The 26,201-nt window shown below is 44.9% G+C and overlaps 1 protein-coding gene across 7 annotated transcripts in view; it reads left to right on the plus strand.

The window, feature by feature from the left end:
• Positions 1–11,755: 11,755 nt before the first annotated feature.
• Positions 11,756–26,201, plus strand: part of LOC137344879 (eosinophil peroxidase-like) — a 57,485-nt gene continuing 43,039 nt past the window's right edge. For 4 of the 7 annotated variants that reach the window (XM_068008116.1, XM_068008118.1, XM_068008120.1 and 1 more), the window contains exons 1-2: positions 11,756–11,840; positions 22,444–22,517. In XM_068008116.1, the coding sequence (XP_067864217.1) occupies positions 22,503–22,517 (15 nt within the window). In that variant the 5' untranslated portion in view covers positions 11,756–11,840; positions 22,444–22,502. Of the gene's footprint in view, positions 11,841–14,112; positions 14,341–22,443; positions 22,518–26,201 lie in introns of those variants that run through there. The other 3 variants (XM_068008121.1, XM_068008117.1, XM_068008119.1) reach the window with 3 other exon arrangements.

Below are 26,201 nucleotides of genomic sequence, written 5' to 3' on the forward strand. Positions count from 1 at the left end.
AACTTTCCATTTCCTTTTATAACATATGCTTCAATTTTTCTGAAAATCCATAAAAACAATTTCTCAGCATTTTTTTAATCCATCCAATTGGTCACTTCTTCAAAAAATTCTACGGCCTAGAAAATCCCTCGCGTATCCATGACGTTGTTCCCCTCTGTCACAAGGACCTTGGAAACAATGTCGGTGGCTGACCGTCCCAGGGGTGGGGGGTTGCTTCAGCCTCCCCCTCACCAATAAAATGTTTTGGCCCTTGATCTTCGGGGTTCAGGCCATTGAAATCAGCCTGGATGCCAAGCTGCGGCCACTTCTATTGGGATTGGGCATGTATGCCTGGTGAGATCTGGCAAACCTGCACTAATGATTTGCTGAGCCCCTGACTGAAAGCCTATGAGCAGGAAGTCCTGACTTAGGAAGTCACCATAACTGACCCCATCTTCTGTATCTGGCCTTTTAGTGGTAGGTGGAGGCCCCACCCCTACGAGATCATCTTGAAAACATCAGAGCAAGACCTAAACCTAGCAGAGCCGGGTACTGATGGAGTTTGCTGCCAGACTTAAAATAGCAACCCACTGGAACAGATGCACAATTTTGTAGTCTATTAAATTTGTTAGACACAACTTGTCTTTAAATAATCCATACTGGCTGTCCCTGATTAACCCATGCATTTCTGAATGTTCACTAATTTAATCTTGAAAAAGTTTTTCCACAACTGATGTTAGACTAACTGGTCTATAGTTACCTGGGGCTCGAATTTAGCAGGCCTGCGGGTTCCCAGCGGGTGGTCCTCCGGGTGCGTCGAAAACGCGAACGGCGAAATTAGTGGGTTGCCCACGCGATCGTAGCAGGCAATCCACTAATAGGATCCAATTACCTGCTCCTCCGGGGTCCACGGCGCTGGCCTGCGCGTCGGTCGGGCTGCGCATGCGCAGTACGATCTGTCAGCTGGAGGCTCTCTAGTTAAAGGGGCAGTCCTCCACTGACAGATGCTGCAACCAATGGGACAAATTGCAGCATGGAGCAGCCCAGGGGGAAGGCTGCTCCCAGTTTAATGATGCCTCACCCCAGGTATCATCAGATGGGGTGAGGAGGAGGGGGAGGACGCAGATCTTCCCCCCGGCGGGCGGGAGGAAGCGGCCTGCCTCTGCCACCAAGAAGGCCTGGCTCGAGGTGGCAGAGGGGGTCACCTGCGCCACCAACATATGGCCCACCTGCATACAGTGCAGGAGGCGCTGCAATGACCGCAGTAGGTCAGCCGCAGTGAGAACACGAAGTCTTTCCCCTACACTCCGTCTGCCACAACACTGCCCCCACCCCAAATCTCCTTCGGCACCGCCAACACTATTCTGTCACATCACCCTTCATGCCCACTCACACCCCATCCTCATCTTACCTCCACCTACTCACCTCGCCAGTACTCATCCTGCCACTAACACGCGACCCAATCCTCATACAATCTCATGGCTCCATCCCATACTCACCCTCTCGTGCATCTCCCTCACGGCCAGCCTCACTCAACCTGCCACCACCTGTGCTGCAGCCACAGGGCATGCATCACATATGTGCAGTAGGCAGGGTAAGGCAAACGTCTCGTCAGCATGAAGGGGGTGCACAAGGGTGTCTGAGGGTTTGTCATGGGTGTTACCCATATTGAATTTCAGAGCCACAAACAGCACACATTATATTGACACCACCACTGCCATGTCTCCGCGAATCCTGTCCATTGTGTCCAATAATGCCCGCTCCTGGGTATCACTATGAGGACCCACCACTGATGCCACCCATCGTGTTACTGCAGAGTAGGTGCAGGTGTATTTGCAGGGCTCGTCCGCGCAGACGACTGAGAGACATCGGCGGTGTAGCCGGCTGCACCCTGGAAGGATGCGGAGGAGAAGGTGTGGAGGACAGTGGTGACTTTGCCAGCGACAGGTAAGCAGTTGGTGCTGGGGCCAGCCAGGAGCAGCTTGGCATGAAAGAGGCTGCAGATCTCCATGACTACATGTCGAGCGAATCTGCGCCTCCCTGTGCACTGCTGCTCGGAGAGGTCCGGGGAGCTGCACCTCGGTCTGTGGACCCTGTGGCGAGGGTAGTGCCCTCTGCGACGCGTCTCTCTCTGCGGTAGCCCTCCCTCCTGCTGTGCAGGTGGGCGTGCAACCACACCGTGTTGGGGGGATCCACGTCTCTGCGGCGGACGGCGTGGACTGCGAGGCTGCTGGTGCTGGTCATGCTCTTTGTCCTCCGAGGGTGTCCACACACCACCCAACTGGCAGGTGTTGGTCTGAGGGGTTGTGCAGGGTAGGTGTGTGGGTCCTCGGACTGGGGCTGCGGTTTCGTGTCGGTCTGTCCTCTGGCTTGGCCGGGGGGTGGTGGGGGGCAGGGGTTGCCCGATGTGACGCGGTGGCCTCCTGCGTGGGTGAGGGCGCTCCCCCGTGGAGCGCACCTTGGCACCTGCCACAGGCTGCTGGCTGCAACACACCTGGTTTGAAGGGTCCTGTTTCCCCCAGTGTGGGAAACTGACTGCCTTGAACGTAAAATCCCACACTTCCTCTTTTGACAGCTGCTTCAGCTCATTAACTGACCACAACGAGCAAGTTAAGTGCTCTCAAGTGGAACCCCGCTGGCTTTAATTGCCTGCGGGATTCCCACCAGCGTGGCTTTCGTGCGTAGCCCCGCACGTCAGCGCGGTACCCGGAAGTGGCCGGGATTTCGTCCGAATCCGGTCACGTGATCGGAGATCGGGATTTTCGGGGCCCCCCCGCTGGAAACCCGCAGGTAACCCGACCCTAAAATCGAGCCCCTGATTTATCCTCTCTCCCTTCTTAAGCAAGGATGTTACATTGGCTACTCTCCAGTCCTGTGGCACAATTTGCATTTTTAAGGAGGATTGTCAAATTGTGGCCAGTTCCTCTGTGATCTCCCCTCTGACTTCTTTTAACGGTCTAGGCTGCATGTCATCAAGGCTCAGTGAAGTATCCACCTTGAAATCTGCTAATTATTTCAGAACCAATTCCTTTTCTACAGTTATCTCAATCAATAGTTTAAAATCCTCCTCTAGTAAATCTCCATTCTCACTTCCATCAACATTTGTAAAAAATTATATTAAATATTTATTTAATATCTTTGCCATACATTTATCCCCCACAGACACCCCATTCATCCCGGAGCTGTCCTACCCTCTCTAACTATTCTTTTACATGCTTATAAAAGCCATTACTATTTCATTTTATATTACCTGCCTGCCTTTTCCAAATTTCCTCTTAACCCTTCTAATCTCCCCTTTCACCTCATGATTTTATTTAGTATTTTTAGCTCTAATTTTATCATACACTCATCCTTTTAAGTTTGTCTCATTGCAACCCCCAGTGCATCTTTACATTCTATCACTGTGATGCAAACCTTTATTAAACTGCCACACCGCCCCCATTTTCCCTCCATATCTCTCCTGAAAATATTATAACCAAGAATATCAAGTTCCCAGTCCTGTCCAAACCTAAACCATGAATTCATTATAGCTACTGTATCATATCCCTCCATAGTTATTAATGTTTCAAACTCTCCAATTTTATTTTCAATGCTTTGACCATTCATGTACAATCACTCAATCCTGACTACATTTTTTGGAACGTTGATCATTATTCTTTATCCTGCTTTTCTCATCATTTTTTCATATCACATTGGCCCCAAGAACCATGGGGCGACACATCTTGGTGTAAATGCTGCCATGTGCTTGCCCAAGATGTTTGCCAATGACCCCGTCAAAGTTCACGGAGTAAGGGGAAGGTGCTGGGATTTCAATGCTTTCAGGGAGCTGTGGCACATCTGGGGTGCCCCCCTCCACCCGCCCTCCACCCGCCCCCCCCCCATCCCCCCCCCCATCCCCCCCCCCCCCCCCCACCCCCCACCAAAGAGACCGGAAAGATTCCTCGGCTGAGGAGTTGCCAGGTCTGCTCCTGGAAGAAACATGTAGGTGCCCCATGGCTTCATTTTAAAGGGGGCTGCTTTAAAGTTTGCAAAAAATTCAGTGCCCGATCTTCGGGGTTCCAAGTCTCACTCCTGGCCTGGACCTCCAAGTAGGCCCCACAACCACCGATTGGCTGGCCGGTACATCTGGTCTGTCTATGCACTGAACATACCCTGGGATTCAAGGAAGGCCCAGGATTGCAGGAACTTCAATGTTTAGATTCTCAGCCCAGCCCATGACCTCCCTTAATATGAAGCCTGTAAGCAATCTTACAACACCAGGTTATAGTCCAACAGTTTTATTTGACTGTCTCCGTTGGACTATAACCTGGTGTTGTAAGATTGCTTACATTTGTCCACCCCAGTCCATCACCGGCATCTCCACATCATAATATGATGCCTGGTTAGGGACGGCTGGAGGCTACACCACTTCCAAGTTATCCTGGATTCTTTGCCGCTTCTCAAATGAATAATTCACATTCCATCAGTTGAGTTGATTGAATTAAGTGAACCTGATCATAACTGCAGCTCTGTTTGTTTACTTTCTGTGAAATAAAGCAGCTCAACAATTCATATCTGACCTCGTTTTACCTGATGTTTTCTCAGTCCACTTTTGAAATGATTTGAGGGGTATTTGTGATAGAATGAATATTTGATTCTGATCACAAAGGGGGTTCTATTGTTACACTCCTGGGTTACACGATCATTTAAGTAGATATTCGGTAGTGTGAGTCAACTCCAGCCACATAAATGAGTGGGGGATCCAATTACAGGAGTGACTGAGCCTAAGAACTCATCTATGGCAGACCTCATTTTGTAAGGAGAGCCTTACAGTATGGCCCAACCAAGGTCTCCACGATCATCCTTGTCTACTGCATGCTGCACAACTTTACAATACAGAGAGGCCTAACTATGGAGGTGGATGCAGACCAACCTGATCCAGGGATATCGCTGCAAAAGTGCAGCCAAGATGCACCATCAATACATGGGGGCAATTTGTTGAGTGTTCAGCCAGCTTTGACTTCCCAGCACGACTTCAGGTGCTTACCTGGCTCGTAATTGCTACTTACAGCTGATTTAGACGATTCAGTGCTGCTCCCTTCTCATTGGCTGGCACACTGTGAGGCAGAGACTTCCCACAGCCTGAAGCAGGAAATTGGAGAGACCATTGACAAACACAAACAGGAATCTTCAGAATGATATTATAGCACATTAACACACAGTTATTGCATGGTAATTGAAGGAGAGTGAACAACTGTAGCATCAGGACAGAAATAGGTGGAAAGGATTCATAAAAGTTTCAAGAGACAGATGTGGCATTGGACTGGACAGAATGGCTGCTGGAAGACAGCAGTTAATATTTTCAATACATTAATGGATCTTCTCAGTGCATTATGGCATAAATCCCTACATGAAAGCACAGGAGAAAGGGCTATAATATTATGGAGCCAACTGTTGACCTGCAGTCCCACCTAGCAAGGCTCTACACCAGTAGAATCTTGCAAAAGTTGTCCTTTGGTATAGCAGCTCTATCATTGTACTTACAGGGATTACATACAGAGATAAAGTTGGCTCAGGATGCTTCAGGCCGATCAAGTGCCAGGGTGATGGTCAGAGTTTTTTTAACAAGACTCAGCAGAATAACATTTTTGGTTGAACTAAGAGGCTTTGAAAAACTACCTGGAACAACCAAATCTATGCTATGCTCTTCAACTGTCAACAGTACTCACCTGGACCAGGCAATCTCTGGATGCCTTTGAATAGTCAAATCCTTATTTTGAAATCTTGGCTAGCTACCAGCAATGTCGTGGGTCTTCAGGTACCAGAAGGGGCTGACTGCTGAGGTGCAATTATTCTACATTTATTGTGTTGTAGAATTAGCAGCTTTACATTGTATTATTGGCTGACTTCTTTTGAAGGAACAGTGGCTTAATTAAGACTGCTAAAAATTCACAGTTTAAGGAGAAGATACTTTCCATTAAATGTATAGGAATATAAATGTGAAGGAATTTTAATGCAGGTAATTTGGATTAGAATTGCGTTTAGTTGCTGATCTGTTAGTCAATTTGCCAGGTCAAGACTAGTTTGCTCAGTGGAGAAGGTCAGGCTTGCTGAGGTCACCACTTTTACCTTGCCCCATCAAGCAGTAGAGATTTAAATTTGTTTGCCTCCACCAGCATGAACTTCAGAGACTGGAATCAGCCAGTCCAATTCTTTATGCATCAAGAATGGTATCAATTTCTGGGTAAATGTAGATGGCAGAAATTTCACAAGAAAAGGCCCAGCAGGTGTAACTGTCAATCCAATATTATTTTATTTCCTTTTCCTTCTCGCATGCCTACTGTCAACGTTCAACCTTGTGTCAGCTTGTTAGTATTTCCACAAGAAACATCAACTTTGTTTTTCTCTCTGGGATTAATCAGATCAGTTGGAAGATGCAAAACAAGGCAACCTGAACCTACATGATCAGTTGGAATGAGAACTGGGGGCTGATAGAACCAGTTATTTTTTCTCTCTCACTGTTGGAGGCCATCAAACTTGAGGCAAAAAAGTTTTAAGATGGTCTCTGAGAAATGCAGTTAGAGGTATTTTTATTCAGTGTTTGTCTCCAAAGAAGTTCTATATAATAAATGAAGCTTTTAAATTTTAAAAAAATCCTCAAAAGAACTAGCTCAGAGATACTGCTGTCTTACATGACAAGTTTATTTTTTCAACATTTGTAACTGTTTTTCTTGACCTAATGAAAATGTTCCCTAGTGTGAATGTATTAGCTGGCTTTATTAAACATTCCTGGCACTTTGTGGTTTATGTACTGGGCAGGTCCTACCCCTCCTCTTTGTGCCGCTCCCAGTGGTACTAGCCCTGATTGCTACCTCTGTATACTGTACTGAAACTCTCATGAGAACGGTATAAAGAGGCAGCAATCCTGGCTTTTAGCATTGGAAGCACGCAAAGTGCTAGCCAGGTTCTACTCCACTGGTACAGGAACAGAGAGATCTGGGGGTATATGTGCACAAATCGATGAAGGTGGAAGGCCAGGTTGAGAAATTGTTTAAAAAGCATATGGGATCCTGGGCTTTATAAATAGAGGCATAGAGTACAAAAGTCTGGCAGTTATGATGAAACACTGGTTTGGCCAGAAAGTGGCAGTGTGATCTGGGAAGGTTGGTGGAGAAATTTGTTCTGTGAAATGGTGGGGAATTAGAACCATTAAACCATGGAAAATGGAGAGCCCTCCTTTGGGGACCCCCGCCTCTGCCGGATGGCAAGATGGTACGCCAAGGAGTGCCTTCAGGCTTTAATAGGTTTATACCTACAGCTTACGGTACAAAACCTGCTTGTTTTCACCTGTTCTCTTGTGAGTGCCATTGGATTGACAATAATGGGGTTGACACTCAGGTTTGCTTGCCCTCAGTGTATGTAGACAGCTCACTCAGTACTGCAGACTACAGCCAATTTGGTGTAAAATCCCAGTTTGTTCATGTCTGTAGTGATGTAAGCCCAGTTCTGCTAAGTTCAGTGGTTTTGACACTGTTTAACGGAAGTTGGCAATTCCATTGGTGCCAAAGGAGATCAATGAACTGTGTACTCATCTTTCCAATAATGATAAGCCCTTCACACACCCTGAGGGGTTGGGCCTCCTGGTACCTGTGTGTGTAAAGCACTCCGATTGAACTGTGGCAGCTGCCGTTTCTGCAATCAGAGTTCAGTACCGCAGGCTGTCTGCCTTGTGCTCATTCCCCGCTCACCCTGTGCACCGCCTGTGGCGTGGAATGTGCTCTACTGCATGTCCCGGTGTGCCAGCCCTGGTCACACTCCCCGTGGGCTGGCCTTTGTTTACAAGGTGGCATCGGAGACCCTAGTAATGGGTTGCTAACTCGCGATCTCACTGAAAAATAGAAAGGAAAATGCCAGATTTTGAACACAAAAAGAAAAGAAAAGTTGGTGGCTGCTATCCAGTAGTTCCTTCTGTTTAAAAAAATGGCTCTTCCATTGGGTGTGGTTAGATACTGCTATGCATAATGTGAATCCTTTCTTATCTAGATGTGTTCTCGCCACATTGACGGACTGTGGGTTTGAAAGTTCCTTGTGCGATTGCTCAGCATGTTGCAGTGTGCTGCTCCTGGTCACGTTTGCAGCCTTTACCCCCCTTCCCCCATTACAGACCCATTTAACCCACCTCAGTCACAGTTGTAGAGTGCTGTACCCTGACACAATGCCAGTATATCAAGCAGGTTATGCTCCAAATTGTAATACCTGTCACTATTCCACCAGAATTCTGATTCACCCTGAGTGAGGTGGAATTACAGTTCCCAAATTACCCCAAATTTCCAACTGTATTATCCCTAGTTAATATAAGATCAGAATATCTTGTTTCAGTTTGTAGGGAAAACTGCTCAAAAACAGCCTTGCACTGACTGAACGCTAATAGTCAGCAATCCATCCCAATTGTTTCCCATTTTGCTAATAGACACCCTTCATGTATAAGTTTCAAGTTCTAGTTTGTGCCCAGGTGGCCTTTGAGTACCAATATGTTGTGTTTATAAAGACTCACATGTGGAATTTCATTAAACGCCTTAAGGAAATCCAAGTAAGCTCTATCAATTGGATATGCCTCATCAGCCAATATAGTTACCTCCTCAAAGAATTCTGACATATTAGTGCGACATGGCCGATGGCTTCTAAATCCATGCTGACCTCTCCTTTGGTTGCAGTGTTCTTTACGTAAGTATTTATAACATCCTGTAAAATGGTCTTGGGTGTTTGCCCTTCTACCTGCAATAAGTTCAGTGATTTTATTTTTAATTCGTTCATGGGATGTGGGCGTCGCTGGCAAAGCTAGCATCTATTGCCCATCCCTAATTGCCCTCGAGAAGGTGGTGGTGAGCCGCCTTCTTGAACCGCTGCAGTCCGTGTGGTGACGGTTCTCCCACAATGCTGTTAGGAAGGGTGTTCCAGGATTTTGACCCAGCGACGATGAAGGAACGGCGATATATTTCCAAGTCGGGATGGTGTGTGACTTGGAGGGGAACGTGCAGGTGGTGTTGTTCCCATGTACCTGCTGCCCTTGTCCTTCTAGGTGTCAGGGGTCGCTGGTTTGGGCGGTGCTGTCGAAGAAGCCTTGGCGAGTTGCTGCAGTGCATCCTGTAGATGGTACACACTGCAGCCACTGTGCGCCGGTGGTGAAGGGAGTGAATGTTTAGGGTGGTGGATGGGGTGCCAATCAAGCGGGCTGCTTTGTCCTGGACAGTGTCGAGCTTCTTGAGTGTTGTTGGAGCTGCACTCATCCAGGCAAGTGGAGAGTATTCCATCACACTCCTGACTTGTGCCTTGTAGATGGTGGAAAGGCTTTGGGGAGTAAGGAGGTCTTTTTGTATGTAAAGATTGAGTGTGTCACTGTCCACTAGTTTGGGAAAAGGTACCTGCTCCTCACCTTTACCCGAATGTGATTTGTTATGTCTGTGAACACTTCAACAACCCTCAACACCTACATTACTCCTCATATAAACTTACATTTTGGGACCAGGGGTGGATGGAAGTGAAGGAATTTGGGAACGAGGGAAGGGCGACAGAAGGCACAGCCCAAGAGATCGGGTTTTAGGAGCTTTTTGAAGGAAGAGTAAAATGATTTTGGAAGAGTTCCAGAAGGCATGGTGGCTGAAAGATCAACCGCTGATAATGGAGCAGAGAGAGGGGGGCAGGGGGCAGAAGTAGTCATCTGGAGTCATGGATGAAGAGAAGGGAGGGGATAAACAGTAATCCAGATTCAGTGGGAGGGGGTATAAACAATAATCCAGAGTCAGTAGCAGGTGGATAAACAGTAATCCAGAGTCAGTAGCAGGGGGGGGGGGATCAACTGTAATCCAGAGTCAGTAGCGGGGGTGGGGGGGGATAAGCTGTAATCCAGAGTCAGTAGCGGAGGCAGGATGGGACATGTGGCTGGAGATGTATCTGATAGGGGGAGCTTGCAGAAGGTTTTTTTTTATTTGTTCATAGAATGTGGGCGTCGCTGGCGAGGCCAGCATCTATTGCCCATCCCTAATTGCCCTTGAGAAGGTGGTGGTGAGCCGCCTTCTTGAACCGCTGCAGTCCGTGTGGTGAAGGTTCTCCCACAGTGCTGTTAGGAAGGGAGTTCCAGGATTTTGACCCAGCGACGATGAAGGAACGGCGATATATTTCCAAGTCAGGATGGTGTGTTACTTGGAGGGGAACGTGCAGGTGGTGTTGTTCCCATGTGCCTGCTGCTCTTGTCCTTCTTGGTGGTAGAGGTCGCGGGTTTGGGAGGTGCTGTCGAAGAAGCCTTGGCGAATTGCTGCAGTGCATCCTGTGGATGGTACACACTGTGCGCCGGTGGTGAAGGGAGTGAAAGTTTAGGGTTGTGGATGGGGTGCCAATCAAGCGGGCTGCTTTGTCCTGGATGGTGTCGAGCTTCTTGAGTGTTGTTGGAGCTGCACTCATCCAGACAAGTGGAGAGTATTCCATCACACTCCTGACTTGTGCCTTGTAGATGGTGGAAAGGCTTTGGTGAGTCAGGAGGTGAGTCACTTGCCACAGAATACCCAGCCTGTGACCTGATCTTGTAACCACAGTATTTATATGGCTGGTCCAGTTAAGATTCTGGTCAATGGTGACCCCCAGGATTTTGATGGTGGGGGTTTCGGCGATGGTAATGCCGTTGAATGTCAAGGGGAGGTGGTTAGACTCTCTCTTGTTGGAGATGGTCATTGCCTGGCACTTGTCTGTCGCGAATGTTACTTGCCACTTATCAGCCCAAGCCTGGATGTTGTCCAGGTCTTGCTGCATGCGGGCACGGACTGCATCATTGTTTGAGGGGTTGCGAATGGAACTGAACACTGTGCAATCATCAGCGAACATCCCCATTTATGATCTTATGATGGAGGGAAGATCATTGATGAAGCAGCTGAAGATGGTTGGGCCTAGGACACTGCCCTGAGGAACTCCTGCAGCAAAGTCCTGGGGCTGAGATGATTGGCCTCCAACAACCACTATCATCTTCCTTTGTGCTAGGCATGACTCCAGCCACTGGAGAGTTTTCCCCCTGATGCCCATTGACTTCAATTTTACTAGGGCTCTTTGGTGCCACACTCTGTCAAATGCTGCCTTGATGTCAAGGGCAGTCACTCTCACCTCACCTCTGGAATTCAGCTCTTTTGTCCATGTTTGGACCAAGGCTGTAATGAGATCTGGAGCCGAGTGGTCCTGACGGAACCCAAACTGAGCATCGGTGAGCAGGTTATTGGTGAGTAAGTGCCACTTGATAGCACTGTCGACGACACCTTCCATCACTTTGCTGATGATTGAGAGTAGACTAATGGGGCGGTAAGTGAGGAGAATTCTGAAATAAATTCCCTGGGGCACTGGGAGCCAAAGAAACCCACCAAGGACAGGGGCAATGTGTGTGCAGGGCATTGTGTAGGAAAGAACTCAGGCCACAAGTTGTAGATCAGCTGAGTTTTGTTGGTGAGGAGAGCATTTGAACATGGGCAAGGGCTTTAGCAATTCATCGCAGTCTCTAAGTAAAAACCAGACATTTGTTGACTGGTGTACTGCATCTCCACAGCCATTGTTCTCAGCATATGAAGAAATAATGGCTGGAATCCATGTATGTCACAACTTTGAGAAAGGTTTGGGGGAATTACATAATGTAAGTTGCTGCCCTAACAACCCAAATGCTTTGCTTATCTGTCTCACTCCACCTTCATGGGAAACTCCTTCCTTACTGGAAATTAAATCTTGCTTCAAAAGGTCACCATTCTCACGTGATCACTCAACACAATTTAAATCAAGACCTGAAATACCAATTCTCTGAGCCACTGGATCTGGAAGGTTGCAGGTGCGATTTGATGGTGCCATCTCTAAAGGTGGGTAAATGAGTTTGAATGAGTCGCTTTAAAACGGGTTCAATTGGAAAGTTATTGGGTTAATAGCACCAATCTATACCCTGTTTGACGAACTCAGTTCTGTGCTGTTGGGTTTGTAACCGTGTTTTTTGTAATAATTGCAGTTTATAAAGATGATTAATTCTGTAAATTAGCCCTTTCCAGCCATACATAACCGTAGGTAGTTGCTAACATAGCTGGGAATGTAGGATATGCACTGTTCTGCTGGTGAGGGGACAGACAAAATTCATTTTTTTTTATTGCTGTGAGGTAAACTGACCTGAACTGAGGAATAACTTTGACAAACAGGCGAATGAGAAATACCTGTGCCAGGTGGATCTAGTGTATGAAAAATATAGAATGCCAGAAGTGAAGCTCCGTCCCACTGAGGCCAGTACTGAATACGTTTAACGTTTTCCCTATGTGGTACCCAGCTGTGCTAATTTTGGGCTGATCACCATTTCAAGTTAGCCTCTGGTGACATTACCACTGCCCTACCCCAGATAACATTACACACTACAGTAATCCATAAACCATTGTTTGGCATGTCAGAAAATGGGTTATCAGTCAAAAGATAGGCAACACTCTAAGTAAATTGGGCTTTTAACTCTACTTACCTTGTGTTTTCAGTCACCAAGAAGTAATGCCCTATAGGTTAAAGTGAAAGCATCTGAACTATTTTTGTTACCACTAAAATCGCTAAAAGTAGCGACGCAGGTTAATAAATAAAAGTCAAATCAAGCACTAGGGTTCATTTCTAGAGGAATAGAATTGAAAAGCAAGGATGTTAGGTTAAACTTGTATAGAACCTTGGTTAGACCACACTTGGAGTATTGTGCACAGTTCTAGTTTCCATATTATAGTAAGTATATAGAGGCATTGGATGGCATACAAAAAAGATTCACAAGGATGATACCGGAACTGAAAGGATAGGCTGAACAGGCTGAGGCTCTTTTCTGTAGAAAAGAGAAGGCTGAGGGGTGACCTGATAGAGGTCTTTAAGTTAATGATCGGGTTTGATAGGGTAGAGGTAGAGAAAATATTTACACTTGTGGGGGAGTCCAAAACTAAAGGTCATAAATATAAAATAATTGCTAATAAACCCAATGGGGAATTCAGGAGAAACTTCTTTACCCAAAGAGTGGTAAGAATGTGGAACGCGCTGCCACATGGAGTAGTTGAGGCAAATAGCACAGATGCATTTAAGGGGAAGCTAGATAAGCACATGAGGGGGAAAGGGATGGAAGGGTATCTTGATCGGGTTAGATGAAGTAGGGAGGGAAGAGGCTCATGTGGAGCATAAACGCCGGCATAGACCAGTTGAGCGGAATGGCCTGTTCCTGTGCTGTAGTTTTAATGTGACACTAATTGGGGACCTGGTCATTAATAGTGAGACTGATTAAATATCCCACATATGATTGTGTAGTGTGTGTCTGTGCAGAAGCCTATGTACACCTTATGGTATTTAATGCTTTAAGTACCAGTTATTCGAAAATTACCCATCTCTAGTTTGAACCTGAGTTGTTCCTCTCTGGGCTAAATTTAACTGAGGATGAGTAACTAGAGAACAAAACTGTTAGAAAGCAGTAACAGACCTTCCTCTTACATTAGGATGGCTCACAATTTTGCTCCATTGAAATATGTTTCTGGATCTCAACAGGGTCAAGAAGATCTCACTAGGGACAATAGGATGATATCAGGGTTGGGAAACTAGATATGAGGAGAGACTTGAGATATTGGGACTATTTACACTGGAGCAGAGGAGATTTATTATAGTTTGAATATTATGAAGGGTTTTGACAGGGTGTATAGGGAAAGACCATTTCCTCTGGGGTTCCATTGACAAGAGGTCATCAATTTAAAATTGTCACAGAGAGAGAAATTTATTTTATGCAGAGAGTTGTTTAAACATGGAATGCTTTGCCACAGGGAATAGTTGAGCCAGAAACCATTGCATCCTATAAGGGAAAAGTGAATAAATAGTTGAATCAGAGGAAGATACAGGGCTATAGGGAGACTGGAGGAGAGAGGGGTAAGTTTTGGATTGCTCTAGCAAAGAACTGGCGCAGACATGATGGGCTGAATGGCTTCCTTTTGTGATGGTTGTGCAGAAATGAGTCCAAACCAAGATTTTGTTGGTTAAGGATTGTTAAGGTTTGGTTAAAAGGCAATCCAACCTATATGGAATCTATCAGATTTGCTCAGCTAATGCTAACAAGGAAGGTTCAGCTTTGTACTCGCATTCACAGCAGTGAGTTATTATTACAAAGGACAAGCAAGATGTGTGCGGACAACACAGTGTGAACTGAGAGTTTGGTACGTGTGGGAGTTCGGTGAAGTGGGGGAAGGAGGTGCTGCTTTGCCTTGCTTTTCCTAACTTTTTCCCCAGAGCGGCAGTGGACCTGAGAGTAGAAGACTGAGATTGGGGAATAAAAGCAGCAACAGACCTGCAACAAGAGACAACTACTGTGCGACATCACAGGTGAGGCAGGAGAGTCTGAGAGGTGAGCACAGTATTAAAGGAGAGACCTAGAGCGGGAGGAGAGTCTGAGAGTCCAAGGCAAGTCATGGCAGCACAGCTCGCACCCGTGATATGCTCCTCCTGCACTATGTGGGAAGTCATGGACACTACCAGTGTCCCTGGCGACCATGTGTGCAGGAAGTGTGTCCAGCTGCAGCTACTGGTTAACCACATTTTGGAGCTGGAGCTGCGGGTGGATTCACTGTGGAGCATCCGCGATGCTGAGACTATCGTGGATAGCACGTTCAGTGAGGTGGTCAAACCGCAGGTAAAGATTACACAGGCAGAAAGGAAATGGGTGACCGCCAGGCAGAGTAAAAGGACTAGGCAGGTGGAGCAGGAGTCCCCTGGGGCCATCTCCCTCTCAAACAGATATTCTGCTTTAGATACTGTTGGGGGAGATGGCTTATCAGGGGAAAGCAGCAAGAGCCAGGTTCGGTGCACTACGGGTGGCTCTGCTGCACAGGAGGGGAGGAAGAAGAATGGCAGGGCTATAGTGATAGGGGATTCAATTGTAAGGGGAACAGATAGGCGTTTCTGCGGCCGCAAACGTGACTCCAGGATGGTATGTTGCCTCCCTGGTGCTAGGGTCAAGAATGTCACGGAGTGGCTGCAGGGCATTCTGGAGGGGGAGGGTGAACAGCCAGTAGTCGTGGTCCATATTGGTACCAACAACAAAGGTAAAAAAATGGGATGAGGTCCTGCAAGGTGAATTTAAGGAGTTAGGAGATAAATTAAAAAGCAGGACTTCAAAGGTAGTGATCTCAGGATTACTACCAGTGCCACGTGCTAGTGAGTATAGGAACAGGAGAATAGACAGGATGAATGCGTGGCTGCAGGGATGGTGTAGGAGGGAGGGATTTAGATTCCTGGGACATTGGGACCGGTTCTGGGGAAGGTGGGACCTGTACAAGCGTGACGGGTTACACCAGAGTAGGACCGGGACCAATGTCCTCGCGGGGGTGTTTGCTAGTGCTGTTGGGGAAGGTTTAAACTAGAGTGGCAGGGGGATGGGAACCTGAGTGGGGAGTCAGAAGAGAATAAAGTTGAGAGCAGCAAGAGAGGGGAAGACCCAGGGGAAATCTACAATACAAATAGTACAAACAGTTGTTCAAGAACAAGTGAGAGGGAAAAGCGTAGAGCAGTGGAAAGAAAGTGTACTTTAGGCACGACAGAAAAAATAAAAACTAGAAGGCGTAAGGCGATTAACCCAGCATCAAAGCTGTGGCAGGGGGTTGGGAACCTGAGCAGGGAGACAGAGGAAAGCGTGTCAGGAAGGGACAGAAGCTATGGAGTAAAAGGTAAAGTGTTAAAAAAGGAAAAAGCAGGAACTAAGTGTCACAAAACATATTTGAACGTTCTTTATCTGAATGCACGTAGCATTCATAACAAAATGGACGAGTTAACGGCACAAATAACCACGTATGGGTATGATCTTGTGGCCATTACAGAAACATGGCTGCAGGGTGACAACGACTGGGAATTAAATATGCCAGGGTATTTAACAATCAGGAAGGACAGGCAGGAAGGAAGGGGAGATGTTAATAAAGGAAGGAATCACTGTAATACAGAGAAATGATATTGGGACAAAGGATCAGGACAATGAAACAGTTTGGGTAGAGATAAGGAATAATAAGGGGAAAAAACACTAGTGGGCGTAGTATATAGGCCTCCTAATATTTGCAATTCTGCTGGAAGAAGTATTAATCAGGAAATAGTCAAGGCATGTAATAAGGGAACAGCTATAATTATGGGTGATTTTAACTATCATATCAACTGGACAAATCAAATTGGGCAGGGCAGCCTTGAGGAAGAGCTTATTGAGTGTATTAGGGATGGATTTCTTGAGCAGTATGTAACTGATCCTACAAGGCGCAGGCAACCTTGGACCTGGTCCTGTGTCATGAGCCAGGATTAATTAATAATGTCCTAGTTAAGGATCCCCTTGGAATGAGTGACCATAACATGGTTACATTCCATATCCAATTAGAGGGTGAGAAGGTTGGTTCTCAAACAAGCATACTGAGCTTGAATAAAGGAAACTATGATGGTATGATGGTATGATGGTATGAGAGCGGAATTGATTAAAGTGGACTGGGAAAATAGATTAAAGGGTAAGACGGTACATGAGCAGTGGTGTTCATTTAAGGAGTTATTTTACAACTTTCAAAAAATATATATTCCACTGAGGAAAAAAGGGTGTAAAAGAAATGACAGCCATCCGTGGCTAAGTAAAGAAATTAAGGATAGTATCCAACTAAAAACAAGGACATATAAGGTTGCCAAACTTAGTGGGAGGATAGAAGATTGGGAAGTCTTCAAAAGACAGCAAAAAGTAACGAAAGGATTGATTAAGAAAGGGAAGATAGATTATGAAAATAAATTAGCAAAAAATATAAAAACAGATAGCAAGAGTTTCTACAGTATATCTTCACTTGTAATGACAGTTAGTATATCTTCACTCCTGACCTTGTAATGACAGTTAGTAAAGCTTCACTCCTGACCTTGTAATGACAGTTAGTATATCTATATAAAAACAGATAGCAAGAGTTTCTATAGTTATATAAAAAGAAAAATGGTGGCTAAGGCAAATGTAGGTCCCTTAGAGGATGAGACCGGGAAATTAATGGTGGGAAACATGGAGATGGCAAAAATGCTGAACAAATATTTTGTTTCAGTCTTTACGGTAGAGGACACTAAGAATATCCCAACACTGGACAAACAGGGGGCTCTAGGGGGGGAGGAGCTAAATACGATTAAAATCACTAAGGAATTGGTACTCAGTAAATTAATGGGACTCAAGGCGGATAAATCCCCTGGACCTGATGGCTTACATCCTAGGGTCTTGAGGGAAGTTGCAGTAGGGATTGTGGATGCTTTGGTAATAATTTTCCAAAATTCTCTGGACTCGGCAAAGGTCCCAACAGATTGGAAAACTGCTAATGTAACACCCTTATTTAAAAAGGGTAGTAGGCAGAAGGCTGGAAATTATAGACCAGTTAGCCTAACATCTGTGGTGGATAAAATTTTGGAGTCTATTATTAAGGAGACAGTAACGGAACATTTGGATAAACGTAATTTAATAGGACAAAGTCAGCATGGCTTTACGAAGGGGAAGTCATGTCTGACAAATTTGCTTGAGTTCTTTGAGGACATAACGTACAGGGTGGATAAAGGGGAACCAGTGGACGTAGTGTATTTGGACTTCCAGAAGGCATTCGACAAGGTGCCACATAAAAGATTATTGCTCAAGATAAAGAATCACTGGATTGGGGGTAATATTCTGGCATGGGTGGAGGATTGGTTATCTAACAGGAAGCAGAGAGTTGGGATAAATGGTTCATTCTCGGACTGGCAACCAGTAGTCAGTGGTGTTCCACAGGGGTCGGTGCTGGGTCCCCAACTCTTTACAATCTATATTAACGATTTGGAGGAGGGGACCGAGTGTAACATATCAAAGTTTGCAGATGATACAAAGATGGGAGGGAAAGTGGAAAGTGAGGAGGACATAAAAACCTACAAGGGGATATAGACAGGCTGGGTGAGTGGGTGGAGATTTGGCAGATGCAATACAATATTGGAAAATGTGAGGTTATGCACTTTGGCAGGAAAAATCAGAGAGCAAGTTATTATCTTAATGACGAGAAACTGGAAAGTACTGCAGTACAAAGGGATCTGGGGGTCCTAGTGCAAGAAAATCAAAAAGTTAGTATGCAGGTGCAGCAGGTAATCAAGAAGGCCAACGGAATGTTGGCTTTTATTGCTCGGGGGATGGAATATAAAAACAGGGAGGTATTGCTGCAGTTATATTGGGTATTGGTGAGACCGCACCTGGAATACTGCATACAGTTTTGGTCTCCATACTTAAGAAAAGACATACTTGCTCTCGAGGCAGTACAAAGAAGGTTCATTCGGTTAATCCCCGGGATGAGGGGGTGGACATATGAGGAGAGGTTGAGTAGATTGGGACTCTACTCATTGGAGTTCAGAAGAATGAGAGGCGATCTTATTGAAACATATAAGATTGTTAAGGGGCTTGATCGGGTGGATGCGGTAAGGATGTTCCCAAGGGTGGGTGAAACTAGAACTAGGGGGCATAATCTTAGAATAAGGGGCTGCTCTTTCAAAACTGAGATGAGGAGAAACTTCTTCACTCAGAGGGTAGTAGGTCTGTGGAATTTGCTGCCCCAGGAAGCTGTGGAAGCTACATCATTAAATAAATTTAAAACAGAAAAAGACAGTTTCCTCGAAGTAAAGGGAATTAGGGGTTACGGGAAGCGGGCAGGAAATTGGACATGAATTTAGATTTGAGGTTAGGATCAGATCAGCCATGATCTTATTGAATGGCGGAGCAGGCTCGAGGGGCCGATTGGCCTACTCCTGCTCCTATTTCTTATGTTCTTATGTCAAAGTTTGAATAGAGTACTGACTGAATGCAGTGGTGGATTTAGGAGGGGTGCAGAGAATGCAGCCATATGTCCCCTTTATTAACACAACCACATTTTCAGCTAGGACCCAATCCGACCGTTGTTATCAGTGCAAACCAAGCTCGATCTGACTGGCTGACTCAACCTCATCCAACTCCCGATGACACACAGAAATTCAAAAGTGAGAGCTCCCAGCCAATTTGTCAGTCATTGTTGATATGGAGAGCTTAACCAGAACAGGGAAGTGAAGTTACTGGAAATATTAAAAAGATGCATTAATCTTTATCCCTACACCATGCCAAGGTATCTGATCTAGTGTATTCAGTATGTGCTGACCATTCAATTATATTTGAGTTTGTAATCTGGATTGCATGGTTCTAAAATATGGATTTTCAAAATCTAAGCTTGAAATTTCTAATGAAATAACAGGTTCTCAGATGGGGATGAGCTTCAATTAAAGTACCAGGAACTCCGACACACATCAAACAATAGACTTTCATGGCTGACAGTCATCAACCACCAATAGACTTCAAAATCTAATGCACACCAACCAGTCGACTGTCATGACTGACGTATACCAAGCAATAGACTTCCATCACTCTGTCACACATTAACCAATAGGCACATACCAATCAATAGACTTCCTTGGTGACACACATCTACCAAAAGACCAACATAACTGGCCCACTAACCAATAGGTTGCCATGGCTCTGAAATACGCCAGCACAAATTGGTGCAGATCAGCTAGAAGATTTCCTTCTTCCATTAGACCATTGTTGTATTCCCTCCTCTCCATTAAATCTGGGACAGATATATACACCACCTAAACTACTAGGGATTCAACCTTCTCTCCCCTCGCTCTCCCACCATTTCACCAAGTTTTCAGATATCCATCTGCCAACAGATTCCAAGGAATTTACATTTTCTTTCCTTGTTCCTTTATAACACAGATGTGTATCTACTGATCGATTGCCAAGGGTTAGAATCACGCCTTCCCTTCCCCCAAACAAGATGGCCGGAACTGAAAAAAAAATAAGAAAATAGTCCTAAATTCTGGAATAATCATAAAGGTTTAGAATCTCCACAAAAACACATGATTTATTATGTGTAAGAAAGAAAGCAGAGGAGTTAACGATAGTGCACAATCTCAGGAACAGACTAACATTTATAAACTGCACAAGTTTCATTCTTACAGCGTATGACCCAATATTCACCCCCATGAGTGTGCTGCCACCTCGTACCTCCCTACTTCTCTATCCAATTATTTGATCAGAAGGAAAGGAGTTGACGATCTCTTCCTTTCTGTTCCTAAGGGTAATAAGTGAACATTAGTACAGGTTATAAAACTGTACACGTATGGTTGATGCTCGTGTTACCATACTGTATGTTCTGGATCTCCTGGAAAACATTCTTCCCTCAACCAACACTACCAAAAAGCAAATTATCTAGTCATTCATTCATTTGCTGTTTGTGAGATTTTGACCACAATTGGCTGCCACATTTGTCTACATAACAACTATGACTGCACTTTAGAAGTAATTAATTGGCTGTGAAGCACATTGGGATGACCTAAGCGTCTGATAAGGTGCTATATAAATGCAAGTTCTTTCCTTAGGTGAAAATTATATTGCTGTGGAATAGAATACTTTCCCCTTTTTGTAACGTATTATACTCATTTGTATATGAGTTACAGCCAAGCGACCAGATACCCATGAAACACAAGCACCTGAACACCTGTAGCTCATGGGATCAGGAAGAACATCATCTGTGAAATGTGGTTGGCCAGGATGAATAATGTAGAATGAAACAATGCAAATTTACACTGTAATGTGTGTGGAACGTTAGACTATGAAATTTGGGAATAGAAATTTAGACTGTAATATATGTGTAATGTTAGACTGTAACCTAGTGTAAGGTGAGACTGTAATGTAAGATAGGACCTGGAATAGTGTAGAATGTAATATGGAGTACAATGTTAGACTGTAATATAAGAATGTAACCTTGAATAATGTAAATTGTAACACTTGATTGTCATGTGAGATTGTAATCGCAAACTAATGTGAGAGTATAATATGAGTGTAATGTCAGAATGTAATGTTAGACTGTAGCATGAGTGCAATTTGATATTGTAATATTAGACTGTTATGTGATTAATGCGAGAGTGTTACCTAGAATAATATAGATTGCAATGTGAGAGTGAGACTTTCCAGTTAAGTTTTCCGATCATAAATCTCCTTCTTCATCAGATTTTTGGAAGGAGGTTGGTGCATTTCTGGTCATGTCATCTTTTTCAGAAGTGACTTACTGATATTTTTCAGTTGATATTCTAGAGCTCAAACTTGAAGGATTATATTGACGATGACACTAAGTTAAGTGGCAGAGTAAGTAGTGTAGATGGAAGTGGAAAGTTGCAAAGGGACATTGATAAATTAAGTGAGTGGGCAAAACTGTGGCATTTGGAGTTCAATGTGGGGAAGTGTGAGGTCATATACTTTGGACCTAAGAAAGATAAATCAGAGTATTTTCTAAATGGTGAGAAGCTGGGAACTGTGGAGGAGCAGAGAGATTTAGGTGTCCATGTACAGAAATCACTGAAAGCCAATGGACAGGTGCAAAAAATAATTTAAAAGGCTAATGGATATTTGGCCTTTATCTCAAGGGGGTTGGAATACATAGGGGTGTATGTTATGCAACAGTTGTATAAAGCTCTGGTTAAACCGCATCTGGAGTACTGTGTTCAGTTCTGGGAAGCACACCTCACGAAGGGCCTTGATGGGGGGTGCAGCGCAGATTCACCAGAATGATACCGGGGCTGAAAGGGTTAATTTATGAGGCCAGGTTGCATAGACTTGGTTTGCATTCCCTTGAGTAAGGAAGACTAAGGGGTGATCTAATTGAGGTGTTTAAGATGACTGAAGGATTTGATAGAGTAGATAGGGAGAAACTATGTCTTACTGCAGTTATACAGGGCCTTGGTGAGACTACACCTGGAGTGTTGTGTGCAGTTTCGATCTCCTTACCTAAGAAAGGATATACTTGCCATAGAGGGAGTAGAGCGAAGGTTCACCAGACTGATTCCTGGAATGGCAGGACTGTCGTATGAGGAGAGATTGGGTCGACTCTGCCGGTATTCACTTGCATTTAGAAGAATGAGAGGGAATCTCATTGAAACATATAAAATTCTGACAGGTCTAGACAGACTGGATGCAGAGAGGATGTTTCCCCTGGCTGGGGGGGTCCAGAATGAGGGGTCACAGTCTCAGGATACGGGATAGGACATTTAGGACTGAGATGAGGAGAAATTTCTTCACTCAGAGGATGGTGAACCTGTGGAATTCTCTAGCACAGAAGGTTGTGGAGGCCAAGTCACTGAATATATTTAAGAAGGAGCTAGATAGATTTCTAGACACAAAAGGCATCAAGGGGTATGGGGAGAGAGTGGGAATATGGTATTGAGGTAGGGGATCAGCCATGATCATACTGAATGGCAGAGCAGGCTCGAAGGGCCAAATGGCCTACTCCTGCTCCTATTTTCTATGCATCTATGTTTCTTCTGGTGAGGAGCTTAATTATCACTAGTTTCTTCTTTGAACTGTCAGCCCAGTCCCTGACTCATGTACAGAATTTTTTCTTTCAGAATGATGCCCATGTGTTTCCTGAGTGTGTTCCTCGCTGGGTTTACCCTGACTGAGATTGATGGAGTTCCAACAGGTAAGAGACTGAACCCAGCACAGAGTTGTTAAAGGCAAGTTGTGTATGACAAATGTAATGGAGTTTTTTGAATAAGTGATTAATTGCAAATTTGCAGATGATACCAAACTAGATGGGGCAGTGGGATTGAAGGGGGCAACTTAGAAATTACAAATTAGTTAAATTATGTGAGTGAACCGAACAACGGCAGGTGAGGTTTAATGCAGACAGACAAGTGTAAAGTACTGCAGGTAGGAAGGAAAAATGGGCAACATATTTACTCCATGAATGGTGTTAAAATAGCGACAGGTGAAGTTGAAAGAGTCCTAGGAGGCTTAATAGATTCAATGCTCAACGTGTCCAACCAATGCAGAGCAGCAATCAATAAAGAATGTCAAACTACATAGCTAAAATTGTAGACGATGGGATAGATTTTCATCGTAACCACCTGGGCAGTAATCTGGCGGAACAGATTGCCTGCTCTTTATAGAACCCATTTGCTTTTTATTGCATTCATTTCAATGGAATGAAAATCTGACAGGTTCTATAAAGGGCGGGCAATCTGTTCCACCATATTACCACACAGGTGGTGAAGATGAAAATCATGATCAAACTGCACAGTGCTCTGGTCAGACCACACCTCGGGTAATGTGTCCAGTTCTAGTCACTGAGAAACAAGCAGTGGCTTAGGTGGGGATTGTTCAGGGTGTTCAAACACACCCCGAAATTTCTATGATTTTTTTTTAATCGGACCATGCCTTCGATCATTTGCTAGAACACAGAAACAACAGATGTTCTTCCAGAGCTAGTCAGTTCCACAATTTGATCAGTAATAACCGATTAGTTAGGCTTGCAATTCTAAACGTTCACTGGGGGGATATTGCAGTGAATAGTAGCGAAGTTATTGATAGACTAGCGACATTTAACCGGAGTTTGCCGGTTAGAGTTTTTGTCAAACAAAATTTTTTTTTTTTTTCATTTGCTTTATGTAAATTGTTAGATTTATGGAGGTAAAAATGTTTCTTTTTGAACCTAACTATGAAATTCCTATTCTGAAAAATAGACCTTTTGAAGTAGTTTTTTTTTGTCTGGCAAGCTCATGTCTAAACAACCCCCCCTCCCCACCCTCCCAACGCCAATAAAAAAAATTATCCTGCCTACGCCACTTAAATAAAGGAGACATTCAAGCCACAAGATAATGAACCACAAGATTGATCCTAATGTCAGGGACCTGAGTTACGAGGAATGGTTGGAGGGACTTGAGATTTTCAGCCTGGAAAAGTGGTTTCTGAGAAATGATTTTATACGGGTATGTGAGAGTCAAGGGAATGGGAAAGGTAAATCTGGAATTATACCGTTACTAGTTTGAACCAGTGTCCCTCCGTCCAACTCTCTCAATTTAGTTTAAAAGGTACATTTAAGACTGATGTCAGGATGTTTTTCACACAGAGACTGATCAATACATGGAATGAACTCCTGGATAGAGTAGCAAAGGCAAAAAAACACAATCATTTAGGGAACAAATAGACGCAGCAATGGGTGAGACTGCAGTCTTTCTGGATGATGAATTAAGATGGGATGAATAGCCTTCTGTGTCCGTAAATATCTTGTAAAGTCAGAGTAGGAGAGGCTGAGCCTGACTTCCAGGTCTGTCTCGTTCCGGATTGCTCCCTCTCTAGATGTGCAGATAGTTTAATGGCAGGTTAGAAGCTAAAGCAGCAGTTTGTCTCCTGTGCTGACACTTTGAAAAGTCCCTGAAATTCACAAGGAAACAGTGAGCAGACCTTTGGCAATATAATCACATTCCAGTTGGCGTTAAGCCAGCAGAAGTTGGCAGAGCACAGAGCTCTTTCAGCAATGAATGAAAGTGATAATCCCTCAGTTATTTTGCTGCAGGCTCTGTTTATGGAACAATCAATCTGGTTCACCGCTAATGACCCAGATACCTGGAGCAAGATTTTCACCTGGAGCTGGGGACAGAGTAGATTTTCGGGTGGGAAACCTGGAGTGAATTGAGCGTGTCGGAATCTGCGGTCGCAACTCAATTGAAGATAATTATTTTTGCTTCCGGGTTTCGTGTCTCCAAGCTGCACAGCGGGCGTAATACACACCCGCATGACACAATCTGAAGAGCGCTATTTAAATGGCCAATGGAAAAATGGATTTTGGAGGAGAAAGGAAAAAATAAAGCTATGGATTCAAAGAGAGCAAAGGCAGCACCCTGGTTAACAGATGCTTCGTTTGAAGTACTGCTGGGTGCAGTGAGAACCAGGCGGGAGATAATTTACCTCAGCAATGGGAGGAAGAAACCCGGTTCTGTGACCAATACGGTGTGGCTGAAGGTGGCAGAAGAGGTGAGCAGCAGGAACATGGTGCCCAGGTCTTGGCTGCAGTGCAGGAAGCGATTTAATGAATTAACGAGGTCAGGAAAAGTGAGTACAGTTGCTGATTCACTCACATCCTGTGGTGTAAAACAGCCCCCCTCTCGCTCTGTCTTGGCCAGCCTACTCCATCACATCACTCCTCACACCCACTTAAATTTCAGCAGTAATCATCCTTCACTTTCTATGCACTTCCTCACCTCCCCATTTATGCACCCACCTCTATCACTCACCCCAATCCTGACGCAATGTGATACATCCGTCTGATAGTCACCCTCTTATGCATCTGTCTGTTTGTCAGCCTCACCCAATGCACTGCATCCATCGGGTGAATACGTCATCTTGAGTTACTCACAGGTTTGTTCTTTTGCCCCTTGTAGGAGAAGAGAGAGTAAAACGCAAAGGAGAGGGTGAGGACTGGAGGTGGCCATCCACAGAAAATCCAGCTGACAGATGCAGAAAAGGAAGCCGTGGAGGTAAATGGGCCACTTGTCAGAGAGGGATAGACTGGGAACCCACAAATGCCTGGTGACAGAATTTAATCATCTTTCACACTCATGATGACTTTATTTCATCAATGACTGAACTGTGAGAAACCTGAGTATGGTCATTGGCAAGATTGTTACTTTGCCATGACTAATTCATAACGCTTTCTGTTGTCTTCCAGGGCTTTCACGCGTTGAAGAAGAATGTGCAGAGATGGATGACATTGATTCCTCATTCCTTCCGAGGCTGCACTATCACAGGACATACAGCCAAGCACCAGTGCAAATAATTGCACTTCGGTGGGTCATGTTAGCCAGTTAGTTGGATTGGCACCTGGTGATTCACAACTCACAAGTGAGCACAAGCAGACACTGGTGGCAGGGACAGCTATGGAAAGTGCACATTGGAGGGCGCATTCCTCTTCAAGCTCTGCTTAGCTGGGCACAGATGCTGAACCTCGGGGTTCATCATTAAGAATGAGGATGATTGAGGTGCAACTGCACCATCGCTAGGTACTGGAAAATGTGCCACAATGGCGTAGAGAATGGAGGAGTCCAACTCCAACATTAGTGGATTGATGTCGCAGGTAAGTGCGAGAATGTCTGCAATGAAGAGAGCGGCCACCTCCGTGGAGCTTCAAGCATGGCTCTCAAATGAGTCTATGCAGGCCATGACCACGGCCGTGCAGGAGATGTCTGCTGCCTTCAACAGGATGACAGATACCTTATCTGTGGCCTTATAATGCAACACATATGTTCACCAAGCTGCTGTCCAGCAGAGTGGTGGGAATGATGTAGCACTGGCCAGGGAGAGGGATGATGGCAAAATGTGAGACATG

Source organism: Heptranchias perlo, chromosome 28, assembly GCF_035084215.1.
Source record: "Heptranchias perlo isolate sHepPer1 chromosome 28, sHepPer1.hap1, whole genome shotgun sequence".
NCBI classification, from domain to species: Eukaryota; Metazoa; Chordata; class Chondrichthyes; order Hexanchiformes; family Hexanchidae; genus Heptranchias; species Heptranchias perlo.